At 38.7% G+C, this 15184-nt stretch overlaps 1 protein-coding gene across 4 annotated transcripts in view; it reads left to right on the forward strand.

The window, feature by feature from the left end:
• LOC118911699 (CD302 antigen) overlaps positions 1-15184 on the forward strand; it is a 114313-nt gene that overhangs the window by 11686 nt on the left and 87443 nt on the right. For 2 of the 4 annotated variants that reach the window (XM_057505539.1, XM_057505540.1), the window contains exons 4-10: positions 2725-2889; positions 7924-8034; positions 9175-9315; positions 11499-11705; positions 12795-12952; positions 14391-14501; positions 15061-15149. In XM_057505539.1, the coding sequence (XP_057361522.1) occupies positions 2725-2889; positions 7924-8034; positions 9175-9315; positions 11499-11705; positions 12795-12952; positions 14391-14501; positions 15061-15149 (982 nt within the window). The remainder of the gene's footprint in view (positions 1-2724; positions 2890-7923; positions 8035-9174; positions 9316-11498; positions 11706-12794; positions 12953-14390; positions 14502-15060; positions 15150-15184) is intronic. The other 2 variants (XM_036884037.2, XM_036884040.2) reach the window with 1 other exon arrangement.

Here is a 15184-nt window from a genome sequence, read left to right on the forward strand (position 1 = left end):
TTAGGGAATTGCTGCTAAGTTTTAATAGAGCAGTTTCTGAAGATCATTAGTGGGCATAGAAGCTGGGTTATAGTAGACTGAAGCATGAACAGAAAGAGAGGAAACCTTTTTTTATGGAAAAGTAAAAGAACAAAGATGGTGGTTTGAGGGTGAGATGGGTTAAATAAACACTTGAGAATGTTGAAGACTTAAGTATGTTTTGGAGCAAACAATGAGGGACAGAAGGGACATATCCCTGGCCCTCTCAAAAGTGGCTTCCTCTGCCATTCCTGTATGGTGGTCCAAGTATTTTTTCTAATTGTTTCTTCCTGAAGCAAACTGTTCCAGGAGTACTAAAGAATTTACTGTTCTTTAGAATGTGACAGGGGAGACCAAAGCAGCAGTTGCATTATTATCTGGAATATAACAGACATATTTTCTCATCAATCAAGTGAGATCACAGGAGATCACAGTACCCAATGTATGACTGGTGCTCCAGAAATATTTTTTAATGGGCAACAGGTTGGAAGAATCTATAGTAAAGAAAAAGGGAAAGTTCCAGACCTAAGTAATAATAATTAATACTTAACAGGGTTCTGCCAAGTGTCAGGTATTAATTCTAAGCACCCAACCTATATTAACTCATTTGGTCCTACAAAGTAGATACCATTATTTATTCCCATTTTACAAATGAGCAAAGTGAGGCATAGGAGAGTTAAATCACTTGCCTAAGGTCACATAGCTAATTTCAGAGCTAGGATTCAAACCTAGGAAATCTGGCTCTGAAGTCCTTGCCCCAAACCACTACACTATCCTGCCTCATCCAGTAGCCAACCTGGTGTTCTTAGTAATGCTGAGCCCTCCTGAAGATAAACTGAGCTTCAAAATGCAGTTCTAAGCAACTTGAAGAGGTTATACTGAGTCAATGGTTCTCCAATTTCAGGGTGCTAAGGATCATTTGGGTAGTTTGTTGGAACACAGATTTCTGGGGCTCAACCCCAGAAATTGTGACTCGGTAGATTTAGAGTAGGGTCCAAGAATTTTCCATGTCATGAGTTCCCAGATTATGCTGGTGATGCTGGTCTGGGAGTCACACTTTGAGAATTACTTTTCTAGGTAGAAGCACAGGCTTTCCAACAACTAGAATCTACTGAAAGATAAAAAGCCAATATTGGCTTCACCTGTAATCGGTAACAAGCAGAATTTGGTTAACCAAGGCACCAATTTCATGTAAACCTCACTATAGTCTGGATCAGAAATTTTGTGGGGAAAGGGAGCTTACCGTTATTTCTCAGGTGAAGGCAGCAGACCCAGACTGAGGAAAGGCCTGTCGGGGTCAGACCGCATTCGTGTGGAGATCCTCCGGTTCCTGACCCCCGCTCCCCAGTGTACTTATCCACCTACCCTGCTTCCTTCACTGGCATGTGTCTTGGTGCCTTCAGCCTTCTTTGGAAGGGGGGAGGGGATTGTTGTTAATGTGTTCATGTGCCTCCCACACTTATTTTTATGGAAGAAGCAAGGCTGTGAGCTCCTCAGACTGAGGACTGCAAAGCATGGAGATTTTATAGCAAACACATTGCCATCCCACCGGAAGCTTCTGGATTTATAAGCATGGGGACTCAGTGGTAATAAGGAACCTTTAGGCAATGTACTTGCAAATCCACCTATTTTGTTTTCACCAAATATCACAACAATCCTGTTGCTATTTAGGCAGTTCAAAAGTGGCTGAAGAAACAAAGTATGCCATTCAGAAGCTCACCAAGGCCAGATGTAGAGACCAATATATCCTGATTATAGCTCTGCCACAAACACCTCTAGATCTTTGTTTCCATCTAGCAACTGAGAGCAGTAGACAACATGATCTCTAAGGGCCCTTCAAGCTCGAAAGGCCACAAGCCTGACATGTGATATGAGACTGGTTATGGGAAACCTTTTAGAAAACCCCTGAGTGGAGCCTGGGGAACACTTCCATAGCCTTCGTGGGATTTTCCCTCTTGTAAACAGCATGTAGGAGGCTCTGAATATATTTTTGAACCAGTTGTATCAAGACTTACATGGCTCATCCACGAAACAGTTTGAAGGTTCTTGGTCTGAAATTACACATGCTTTTTATATATTTGTTAAAGAAAATAAGATATACATTATACAATGAACATATATATTTATGTAGCTATGCATATATATACATATATAATGTTAATTATGTAATGTTAATTATTTCTTATATATTAAATAATGTATTTAAATGTTAAGGAGAAATTTGGACTGAGTTTCCCCAAACGCTAGTCCCTTGGGCTCTAAATCGCTGGCATTTAAGTAGCACATCGGCACACATGCACACACATATAATGGTTTCACTGCAGGCCATGGGCAAACCCCTCCGCAGTCTGCCACAGTCTTCGGGTGAGCTTGTTTTCCAACAGTTCGGGCTGTTACAGTGTGAGCACCACTGAAAACTCTGACCTTTAAGCAGAGGGAATATGCTTAAAATATGACACTGTAATTGACAGGGAATAAAGAGTGGAAAACAGCAGAATGGGATAACCAGCCTGAGTCCTTTGGTGGTCTATGACTTTAGTGTCTTTGTGTAACCAAAGAATCGAAATACTGTCTAGTTGAAAAGTAAGCCTCAATTTTTGCATATCCTAAGAGTCTGCAAATTTATTGCAGTATTGGTAAGCATTCTAAATAATAGAAAACATTATGCCCTTACTTAGGATCACTAATGTATCTTCTTATCAATAGAAAATGGCTGTGAAGGTAATTGGGAGAAGAATGAGCAGACTGGAAGTTGCTACCAATTTAACACTCAGGCAGCTCTTTCTTGGAAAGAAGCTTATGTTTCATGTCAGAATCAAGGTGCTGACTTACTGAGCATCAATAATGCCACTGAGTTAACTTATCTTAAAGGTAGGTTTAACTTGCATGTGGTAGAGCAAATGGCTTCAATTGTACGGGTGCTGTCTTGTCTTCCTCTACTTTCATACCTAGGTGTGTTGTTTCATACCTAGGTATACATTTATCTCTCTTCTCATGGGATTTAAGCTTCAACACTGAAACCCACAGCAGAAAGTACTGAGTATAATCCTATCCCATCCATTGAAAATGCATGTTGTGATAGAGACTTAAAAGAGACTAATATTCAGAAAATGGTGTAAGATAGCAAGATTAAACTGATACCCTTGCCTACATGCAAGGATTTGAAAAAGGTGAACACTGAACTCTGAACACTGAAAAGCGGAGTACCTGAGAAAGGTAAAGATGGCCGAGCCACGCTGGTTGGCCTCAGGAAAAAGTCCTCACATTTGAGTAGAGATGTGCAGTCCTCAGGGGCAAGGAGAATTTTAAGAAATCTTAAAGTGGATTTAATGACATGGACACATGGAGTGGATAGAATTTGGTTTGTTTTTTTTAGGGTGGTGATAATTTTAAATCTTTGATTATGAAAACTTACATAGACAAAAACAGATAATAGACTAAAAGAAACACGTGAAACCACCACCCTGACTAAATACACACTAACATTTTGTCATATTGCTTTACATGAATCGATTCCCTCCCTCTCTCTCCCATACCTCCTTCCTCTCTCCCAATTTCCCTCCCTTTAAATAAATAAAATGTTAACAGAGTTAAACTTCCATGCCCACTTCTCAAAATAACCATCCATTGAGTGCTTTTACAATTTAATGTATGTATAAGTGTTATATGTGTTTTCATTATACTATTGTTCTATGTTTTAAAATGATACAAATACTATCTTACTAGGTATACTGATGCTTACAAAAAGTATACCCAACATCACACAGCTAAGAAGTACCAGAATTTCTTTTCATCAATAAAATTCTAATTATCTTCTGTCATGTTTTTGGACTATAGCTTTATTCAGACCTTTTTTCTTACTTACAGCTTTACCTTTTCTCCTGTGTCTTTTGGTACTTGAATATTCTTACCTCTAGAATGGAAATCTGCCAAGTAAACTGAATGGGCTAGTGTGGGTCTATTCCAGACCTCACTGAAACCTTACCAAAACTATTGTTGGGAGTGGAAAGTGCCAATAGATTTATTCTTCTGGAATATTGACGTTTGGAAAGTGGTGACTTCAATGAAGGAGAAAAGTGCCAAAGCGTGACTGTTAACACTTTAACAATCCAATTTAACATTTAGAGGAATGAATGTTGCAGGATTTCTTTATACACCAGTTTTCTTTAATAACTCATAAAAGTGAGATAATAGGTTATCTCATTTGTCCCCTACCCCCTGGCCAGACACTCATCACATTTTATGTGTATCGGTAATTTTAGAGGTGCATCCCTTTCTAAGGTTCCAAGCTCCTCTTTCACTGTGAATGCCGTTTAGACATATCATAATTACTATAACCTAATTTATAATTGCTGGTTTCCCAAGACCCAAGAAAGGTAAACTTTAATATCTGAAACTCAGAGTATCTAAATCTTGAAAATTGCTTCAAGTTCCTATGAAGTGCCCCTTCACTTAAAGCTACCATGTGCAAACACTGGGCTAGCGGTGAGGCCAACAAAAGCCAATCAGATGGAGATTTTATGGTCAAAGTGCTGTATCTGGTTGGGGAAATAAGAGTTGTACATATGCAGTGTCATCCTCAGGTGGCCCCTGGTATGGTGGCTAGTTGGTGGGACTAAGGGATCTGCTGCCAGACAAAAAAGCAGAAGCAACCCCTTGAAGAAGAGTCCCATGCAGTCTGAAATAGCTTTCTTTTTCCTCTTGGCATGCCCTGCACCTAAGGTGCAGAAACCCCTTAAAATATGGTGTGTGATCTCAAGTCCAGTTGTGTGCTCAACTGGGTGAGCTGCAATGGGGAAGCACTAAGTCATTTCAGTTTGATTTTGTTTTACTAATGCAGGATTCTGAGGTGGGAGATTTGGATTCCTTATACTCACTGGATTTTCTTTGGGAATCAGATGTTCCCATGGCTCTGGCCTTCCCAGGGGACTTCTAACCACAGATTCACCCCAAAGCTGCAAAATATGGCCCAATGGTCCCCATAGCAGGAACAGGACCTTTTCATTCTTCTTAGTTTGCCTCCACCCTGAGGGGCTGTTCACTGTGAGCCACGTTGACATGTGGCCCAAGGCCAGGGTGCTGCTAAATCAGGGCCCCTGATGACGGTGGTCTTCCTGATGTATTACGGGAGGCTCTTCTCTGGCTCATCCCAGAGGCAAGACCATTACTGAGCCCTGTAGTTTCTCCTTAGGGGGAGAGGAATGGCATATACAGTCAGGTCTGAACAGGTGTCTTGGTGAAAGTTCAAAAATACCTAGCTCAGTGAATTTGCCTATTTGATTAGGCATGGGGACTTATGGTAACATTCGTTTCTTGAGGATAAATATGGAAGTAAGCAGAGTCTTAAATTGGCCAACTTCTTGCTTGGACTGTATGCAGAAAAAAAAGTCCAGCTTCATATTGTCCAGACCGTATGAGAAAGCCCTGCCCTCCATATTTGTCCAACCAGGACCTTTAGAATTTATCCATTTCCATTCCTATCCACTAGCATAAGACAAAAACTTGTTTAAAGTTAACTCTTTCCCCAGATCTTATATTTTCATTGACTCTCACTCTGTTGATTTTTCCCCAACAGGCTATGAATTTGTTTAAATTTCTACCATTGAAATATATTATATATCTATATATCTCCTAGATCCTGAAGACCCATCTCTTATTTTCAGAGCCAGGCGCCTAGAAAGCATAGTGTATCTTTGCAGTTCACTCCTAACATCACATTTGCTCCTCCGTGGGGCAATGATTGGGCCTCTGTCCCTACCACCCTCTGTCCAGACCCCTTCCCATCCCGTAAATCTTGCTGTCAGGGTTACTGCTCTTGACCCCTTTCATCTTTGCTTGTTGCCACTCAGACTCTACACAGGGGAGCCCTTCCACTCGCTGGGTGTCAGTTCCAGTGGAGACATCTGTCTTTGGCATTTGAGTTCCGATGTGTATAGTAAACCAAAGATTGCAGATAGTCAAATTTACCCTCAGAAATCCCTTAAAATATGGTGTGTGATCTCAAGTCCAATCGTATGCTCAACTGGGTGAGCTGCAATGGGGAAGCACTAGAAAGACCGAAGAAAAGACCTGGAGACAGCGGAGAAGACATGAGAGTTTACTGGGATTTACGAACAGATAGTCCAGGAGCAGCCAGAGCATGAGGTTGCACACACTCCCATGGTCAGGAGGGAACTGATTATACGGGGTGAGGAGACAAAGACTACTGTGTGCCAGAAAAGGGTTTGTGATTAAAGACCACTCCATGTGTCTGTTAGCAGGAATTTGCTTTCGTGCAACCTCAAAACCTTTGCCCGAGGGGCCTGGATTCCTTAATATCAAGATGTTCCTATAGATAAGGCAGGCCCAGGTTGGCCAGAGCCAAGCCATTAACATACCATACCCGGGTAGGTCACTCGGGGAGAGATCATGTGGACGTATGGTTATTATCAGACAAGAGGTTATAAGCAGGCAGTGCTGTTCCCACATGTGGATAAAGTTCTCTATATGTAAATCACACACATTTAATAAAGTGTGGATATGGTTTTCTATATGCAAATCATATATTTATTTATCTATATAAAAAAGTAAAGTATGGATATGGTTTTCTACATTGCAAAGCACATAGATATATCTGGTATATATATAATGGATGAAAATGATATGTATCAGATATATCTGTATGATTTGCATGTAGAAATCATATCCATACTTTTGGTATATAATATAATGTACATATAAATCATTTAAAATATAATTATATTTTGTATGTTTATAGAGAGATATATAGATTTTATATATATAATATAATAATACTTCATACATAATTCCCTGGGATGCATTAAGAAACTGTTATCAAGGTCTTTATTTCTGAGAATATTTCAACAAATTTAGAGATTCCAACCTATTAGCTCTTGCTGTTTGTCGATATCAGCCTTGTCTTCTGTAGGCCATTTTATCAGTTGCTCTGTCTCTTCTGCCTAGACCTCATTATCTTCAAATTCTTCCTTCATGATGTTCATGAAGTCTTACCAGGTCCTTGAATAATTTGTTGACTTCCTTGACAGTAGCGTGAAAATCCGTGCAGTCATTTTCACATTCTTTTTATTCTTTCTCCCATACACATAGGCCTATACAAGCATGATTGCATCCATTACTTGTGGGCATATGAATACTGAGTGGCATATATACAATTGGCCTCAGATTTAAATTTTACCTGCTTCTCTGGCTTTCCCCCTTTCTTGCCTATGGCATCTCATTGTCAAATAATAAATTTGAATGACACATCTCCACTATAGCTTGCAGGTCGTGTGCATGTGTCCCCTATTCTGTATCTCCAGCCTCACTGTCTCCTTTGGACTCCAGGGCTGTATATTTCATTACCTACCAGACAGTTCCTGTACATATTTCTGAAGCAGTACTGGTAACTTCACCACTTGGGGGATCTGTATCCGTTTCTGTCCACTCAGTCGAAATCCTCATGAGAGCAGGGACTTTGTCATTTTAGTTTTTATATCTTTAATACTTGGCAAATAATATATGCTTAATAATTTAAACTGTCAGTCTGGAATATAATCAGATCTTCCAAATGAAGATAGATGATGGAAACTGCCTTTTCTACATCAGTACCAGAAGGTTAAAAATAATGAAAGCTATTCTGAGAAGATTCTGTTCTTACCTGAGAAAAAAGGGAATTGGACAAGCTAATGGAAAAACAGAGCTGAATTAACTTACTAGCATTTGGGTTTCTCAATGGTCTGAGGCTTTGTTATCTGTCATCTCCAGCCTTTGTCAAATAGACAGCCTCACATGGATTCCTGCCTTTTGATTAAGTTCTTCAGATATTTTTGCTATTAGTAGAAATAAGTCTGACTTAGATAATAACAGGTACCTTCGTCACTTGTTAAAATTATGTATATCTTACAGAAAAAGAAGGCATTGCAAGAATTTTCTGGATTGGCTTAAATCAGCTGTACTCTGCTAGAGGCTGGGAATGGTCAGATCAAAAGCCATTAAACTTTCTCAACTGGGACCCAGGTACTATTCCCTGCTGCACTTGCTATGCACAGAGCAAAAGTTTCAAAAAAAAGAAAAAAGAGCTTCCCTTCCCATTCACCAAGAGCTTATAAAGATTTCAAATCTTGACAACTCTTATGATGGTTACTTCTCAGAAGTTTTTTTCCTAAGCCCTTTTTCATCGTGATACCATTATAGACAAATTGAACCACACCATGGACAACTGAGCATTTGTCCCTAACCTTTACAGCAGCCTACATTTTTAGGTAAGAGCAGAATGAGTCCCATCACATGGTCCACGAGTCCCATCACATGGCGCAGGAGCCATTCTGTGTTCCTTAGGGAGCTTGAGATGTCTACAACTGACCTATGTTGTCTTTCATCTGCAACTTAACTCCCATACAGAAATATTAATATTCCCTCATTTAAAAACTCTTGGGGGTCTCCCACTATAGTACCCAAATATGGACAATGTAATGGTTATATTTTATTACACAAATAAATAGCTTAAAGAAAATTTTTGCAGTGAATAAATAAAGTCCTAGTTAGTCAAAAGATTTTTTCCCAAAAAGAATGTTTAGATACCCTTCTTAAAAATAAAAGCTTAGGCTTCTGACAAATATAAAACCTAAAAGTTAACACTAAAATACGAAAGTATTCTGCTCACATTTAAGAAAAATGAGTTGAGTACAATGAAATACCAATAAGTCATTTTAGTTTAATGAAACTTCATGATTAGTAAATAAATTCTCTATTTTCTTGGGAGGTAGAATCTTTAAAGATAACGTAATCTTTAATTCAAGGCCTTAAAGGCACTACAAAATCACAAATTAGTACATTTATTATTTAGAGTAGCAGATTAAGAGCTAGTGCTCACGGGATATGACATGGAAGCTGATTCAGCGTAGAGGTTTGATTTTTGGTTTTGTTTTTTAAATTAACTTTGATATATCCAAGTGTTTCTCCCTGTGTCCTTTATATCAAAAGAAAGACATATTTAAGCACATGATTGTCCAGTGAGGATTTTACATTTCAATTTATTAGAAGGTTTTGACTATTTTATGAGTTCCCATAAAAGCAGAAAGTTAAGAATGCAAATTATTTTCCTAACCACCACTCCAGCCCTAACCTTCTAACTCTTTGAAAATCCTACCTTTGAAGATATGCCTAGTGCACCTACAATAGGTGGATCGAGCTGCGCAAGAATGGATGCCATGTCCGGTCTATGGCAGAGTTTTTCCTGTGAAGCTCAACTGCCCTATGTCTGCAAAAAACCGTTGAATAACACAGTGGAGTTAACAGGTATCTTCCTCACTTACTTATACAAATAGTTCTTAAAATTACAGTTTTGTGAAGTCAAGTAAATCCATCTCAGACGTCTATTTCCACCTTTCCTTCCCCTGATACTGCCAATGCCAAAAAGTATTTGATTTTGACCCTCTAGTTAGTTAGACATTATCAATTGTATGAATAAAACTTCGATCTGGCATATGCCCATAAGAAGGCAGAGGTATTCAAGACTGGAAACATATCTGTTCACAGGGCACTTGTTTGTCTACAGCAGTGTTTCTTGAAGTGTGGTCCCCAGACCAAGAGCTTCAGTATCACCTGTACCTGTTAGAAGAGCAAATGCTCGGACCCACCCTATGTACTGAATCGGATGCGCTGAGGGTGGGACCCAGCAATCTGTTTCAAGAAGCCTTCCTGGTGATGGCTGATGCCCACTCAGGTCTCATGTATTACCTGGGTCTGTGAGGAATGAAAACTGATGGACACAGCAGCTCTCCCACACTTCCCCATCCCCTACCTCTGTCCTTGGCCAGGCAGTTCTTTAGGTCCCTGTGCTGACAACGCAGGTAGAAACGGCAAGGTGCAGAAGGGCAGCATGGGCACAAGGAGAGGGGTTCCCAGCGCGTTTGGAGTAAGAGGCACAGAGCAGCTGAGGGTTTTGAGGAGTCTCGGAAGGAATGGGAAAGAGTCTCGCCCCGGGCCCACCAAATACCTGGTATTTGATTAAATCATCGCTGAAGAAGAAAAACTCATACTCAGAACTGGGAGGGGAAAAAAGGAGACTTTAATATATCTTGCTTTAAGGAATGTTGGGAGAAGGGAATAAAGCTTAAAATTTCTTATCCACATAGAAACTTAAAGCTTTTTTTTTTTAAGATTGAAAAATAAATACAGAATAAAGAACATGGGAGGATGTTTAGAAATAATAGGGGAAAATGAACATTCATCTTGCAACTTGATTCAAACCAAATTTAGTCCATTCAACAAAAGGCATAACAGAAAGACAGCATGAATGAAAATAAACTAGGGCAACTGATGACAGATCAAACAAATATCCTTTAATAGCAATTATTAAGGAAATCATGGTGTTTCCACATGATTGAATAACATGCATTTATTAAAATCACTGTGCCAGCAGGAAAATAGAAAAAGCAGAAAATGATAATCCTACTTATTTTAATAAAAATATGTATTCATAAAGACAAAGACTAGAATAGGAAAATGATTGTTTTAAGTTCAATTATGTGTGATTTTTTTCCCTCTGTTCCTTTTCATAATTGTAAAATATAATGATAATAACAAGTGCTATTTCAAACCCTTAAAGTTAATTGATTTATCTTGCAAGTGTGAAAAGCTAGCTGTATCTGAATTCTATCCTTTAGTAAAAAACAAACTGTGCACATTTTTAAGATGCTGTGTTTTCATACCACAGATATTCCGAACAGTTCTCTAACTACAGGAAGTCTGGGTCACCAAGCTACTTTCTAGTTCTACTAAGAGGGGTTGATAGGAGTATTTTCTGTGGTTTTATACCTCACTCTGTCTCTCTAATCTTTCTTGACCATCATTTGAGTGAGTTTTATCACAATCAAAAACGAAGAATGACCAATTCCATGAGGACTATAGGTCTAGCAGAGAGGAGGAAGGAAGAGGTTGAGAGATGCCCTTTGCCCTTTCCCCCCATTGCTGTCCGCTCTTGGGTGTGAAGTGTATAAATGTGTTATTCTGTTGCTCAAATCTCTGTCCGTAGTGTTTAAGTGAGATTAATGCACATCGTCTTGCTAAGCTGACCATGCATGAAAAGGAGATTCTACCTCATAACTCCCAAAGGCAGAGCCTGGAAGGGAAGCTAACAAATCCTGTACCAACCAGGAGATTTATCAGCAAGTGGTTTACCTTACACTGTTCTTCTCTCTAGTAGGACTAAGGGCAATCCCTCCTTCAATAGTCTGAACCCAGCCATGTAGCACCTTTATATCACATTAAAATAATATCATTATCTAAATCTCTGCAGTCCCTCATATGGTGCTATGTAGACATAGGCATCACATAAATTCATTTCACTGGACTGTCTGACATCATATCCCCCAGTTTTCCAGAACCCTTATGAGTCAAGAAAGAAGAATTTGCAAGGTTATTGGTTCAAAATAGATGTATCTTTACTGGAATATAAATAACTACTGGAATATAAATAGCTGCTCTCCCCCCAGATGTTTGGACATATTCAGATACCCGCTGTGATGCAGGCTGGCTGTCAAATAATGGATTTTGCTATCTGCTGGTAAACGACAGTGATTCCTGGGATAAGGCGCAAGTGAAATGCAAAGGCTTTGACAGCCACCTCATGAGCATTCATTCCTTAGCTGATGTGGAGGTGGTGGTCACAAAACTCCATAGCGGGGGTAAGTTTTTAAAATATCCTATTTGAGAGGTTTAAAACATTTTTAAACATCCCTATTTTCAGACCCTTAGCAGGAATGAAAAGCTTACATTTTGATCATTAGAGATCAGATTGTTCAGTGGAATTTTCTGAAGAGACAGGATCTGTTCTGTCATCTTCGCCGTCCAACACAACAGCCACCCGGCACTTGTGGCTTCTGAGCACTTGAAATGTAGCAAGGGCAACAAGGGAAACCGAATTTTTGCTTTTATTTAATTTTAATTATTTTACAAATTTCAATGGCTACATGTAGCTAGTGGCTACCAATTTGACAGTACAACCCATACCTGAATAATTTCCCTCTTCTCATAAGCTGACTGCTATTTAAGTTGCTTCAAACACTTATGTAATGATTATTTCACTTTTGTGGACTGAAGAACAAAAATGCACTAGACAGCCCATATTATAACCTCCTCTTATGATCACAAATAGTAATAGCTAATAGTAGATACATATTGTGTACCAGCGTGGTGCCAATTGTTTTACCTGGGAAGGCAACGTAGTCATTCCAGGGCAGTGATGGGCAGTATTCTTACTCTAAATGGAATATCTATGATTATATTTGTAGAATTTCATCACAGGTTTCCCCCACTCAGAAAGCAGAGCATTCCTATGAAACCTTTTGTAAGCTGAAATGGCATAAAGCAAAGAAGCATTTACCATTTTGTGAAGGTGAAAATCCTCTGGATTTCTTTTGATGAGAGAAAATAGGTTAGGTACTAATGTAGGTCTTCCATAAAAGTGCTGTGGCAACAAAGCAAACTTTTGGATACCAGGGGAGACCTGTGTTACCCATAAAGGTTTATCTAGACCAGGTAACGGGAACACCCCATTACAGATCTTAGCATAGCTGTAGCACCTGTGTCCTCTACCTGCATAAGTGACCTGAAAAGCCCTCATCACCAAGCCTAACTTAACATTTTAATAGACTGTTTAAGAATACCATCAGGGCTCTTTAAAACCCCATATCAGAATGTAAAAACCAGTAATAGCATACATATTAAAGTATGTACTATAGTGACACCAAATAAATAAGACATTTTTCTTTTAGATGCCAAGGAAGAAGTATGGACAGGCCTTAAGAACATAAATATACCAACTTTATTTCAGTGGTCAGATGGTACTGAAGTTACTCTAACATACTGGGATGAGAATGAGCCAAACGTTCCCTACAATAAGACTCCCAACTGTGTTTCTTATTTAGGAAAGGTAGGAAACCACCTGTGATTTATTTATATTCTGATTGTTATGCCAAATAATAATACTAAGACTACCTTGGTTAGGATATTGTGATTAAGCTGGAAAAGAAAATGATAGGGAAGCACCATGTAGATTATCTTCCTAGTAATTACTTGAAAAAGGTAAGTAAAACAATAACTAAATGAGCAATCCACTTCCTGTCTGAGAGTATCTGCTCTGGTCTGAAGATCTCAGATTCTTGTGCCAGATTGGTTCTAATAGGCTGCTTTCTCTGAGGACCATCAGCGTTATCATTAGCATGTAGCCACAATTTAACCTGAAAAATCCCATCTTCTGCATTCATGTTCAACTTAAGTTTTATATTAATCCTACTTTGAGAAGTGAAATTTATTCTTTTTATTAAAAAATTAGGTCTGTTCAGAGAATATCTTACTCCTGTAGAATGCTTAAACACTTACTGAATATGCTTTAGTTAGGAGTCCAAAACAGGCTGTATGTTGAGGAGAAAGGATGTTCAGTCCCTCCGCATTTTGTTAGTGTCGCTTTCCTGTTGACTCCTAATTGTTTAGGAGGCTGATTGCATAACCCAAACTTGGAGAGACTTAAGTGGAAGCAATAAATGGTATGTGTATTTAAAACTGTTTCAAGAGTAAAGATGTATCTAGAAAAGAGTCAGAGATAGATTTAGAAAGGTGTCACATTTGGTGCTCTATTTAAAAGACTAAAATGTCTTAAGAACAGTGTCAAAGATAAAATGAGGCCCCATAGGCAGGAATGAGCTGATAGCATAACTCCACAACAGGCTGTTTCCACAACTGATTTACTGTTTCAAATTGGCTGTTTCCACAACTGATTTACTGACATTTAATTTGAAGAGAGCAGTGACATAGTCAATTAAACAAAATTAAGCACAAATGTTAGGTAGTAATTTGAAAGAGGGAACTCTGAAGTCTAAACTGAAGTACAGTTTGAAGAAACTTTTAATTCAAGAATTCTTAGAGTGTAGCTATTCTAACCACCATGATTATTTTACATATGAGGAAACTGAGATGGAGCGATTAGTTAACATGGCCCAAAAGTTTTCAATCTGTGGGCGGATATCAGCCACGTCATACAGAAGGAGATTAGACACTGGCAACTGCTTGTGGGCTGAGTTCTCTCTTCAGCTTCTATACTAAGTGTCCTTTGAGGGCTTTATTGTTACTCTTATTTTAAAAAATGAAATTCAGACCGTGAGCCCCAGCCTTGCAGCCCTGTTGGGCACAGCGTTTTCCCACAGTGGTTCTCAGCTTTGAGGATTCATCCTTCTTCTCTTCCTCCTCCTCTGGCCCCTCCTTCATAGTTTTGTGAAAATAAACTATCTTGATGTAAAATAAGGTAGAGTTCAATTCTAAATATATGGCAAATAATTTCTCTTGTGGGAAATTTTTTTTCTGTTTTGTAAAAGCTAGGTCAGTGGAAAGTCCAATCATGTGAACAGAAACTTAAATACATATGTAAGAAAAAAGGAGAAGAGATGAATGATACAAGATCTGGTGAGATGTGTCCTCCAGGCGAGGTACGTAAAATCCCTGTCTAAATTTTTCTAAGCAATATTGCACCTTCTTTGTTAGGGATGGTAGCTGAGACTTAAATAATTTCAACTTGGAAAATAGAAGAAATTACTAACTTCTCTTCATTTACATTAAGTAAGCCAGAGATCAGTACTTGTAACATATGGGCATTCTTACAGAAGAAAACAGAATTATAAGAAAAAGAGTGAGGTATTCATGAATTTCTATAAAAATGTATGTGATTACAATACTCGATGCTGATATCTTTACTCCTCCCATTTATATTATTCCTGTTCAAAAATAATTCAGTCAACAGCATTATACTCATATGACGAGTTAGGTGCTAGGGGTAAAGAGGATAAGATATACCTTCTGACATAGGCTTGCAGTCTTGTGGATGTTTTCTGTGAAGTTGTATCCCATTCCTATTGTATGTGAATTCACTAGACATGTCCTTGATTTCTATAATTTGTGATATATTATCGATAGAGCAGTACTTTGCTTGTCAGAGGGGAACATCGTTAGTCTAGAGGACAATGTAATGATATTTCTCTTCTGACTTAGGGCTGGGAAAGGCATGGAGAAACCTGTTATAAGATTTACAAGGATGCGGTCCTTTTTGGAACGAACTGTAATCTGACGATAACTAGCAGGTATGATCCTCAGTAAACATACTAGAGAACTTTGC

The sequence above is a fragment of the Manis pentadactyla genome, chromosome 8 (assembly GCF_030020395.1).
Source record: "Manis pentadactyla isolate mManPen7 chromosome 8, mManPen7.hap1, whole genome shotgun sequence".
Taxonomy (NCBI): domain Eukaryota; kingdom Metazoa; phylum Chordata; class Mammalia; order Pholidota; family Manidae; genus Manis; species Manis pentadactyla.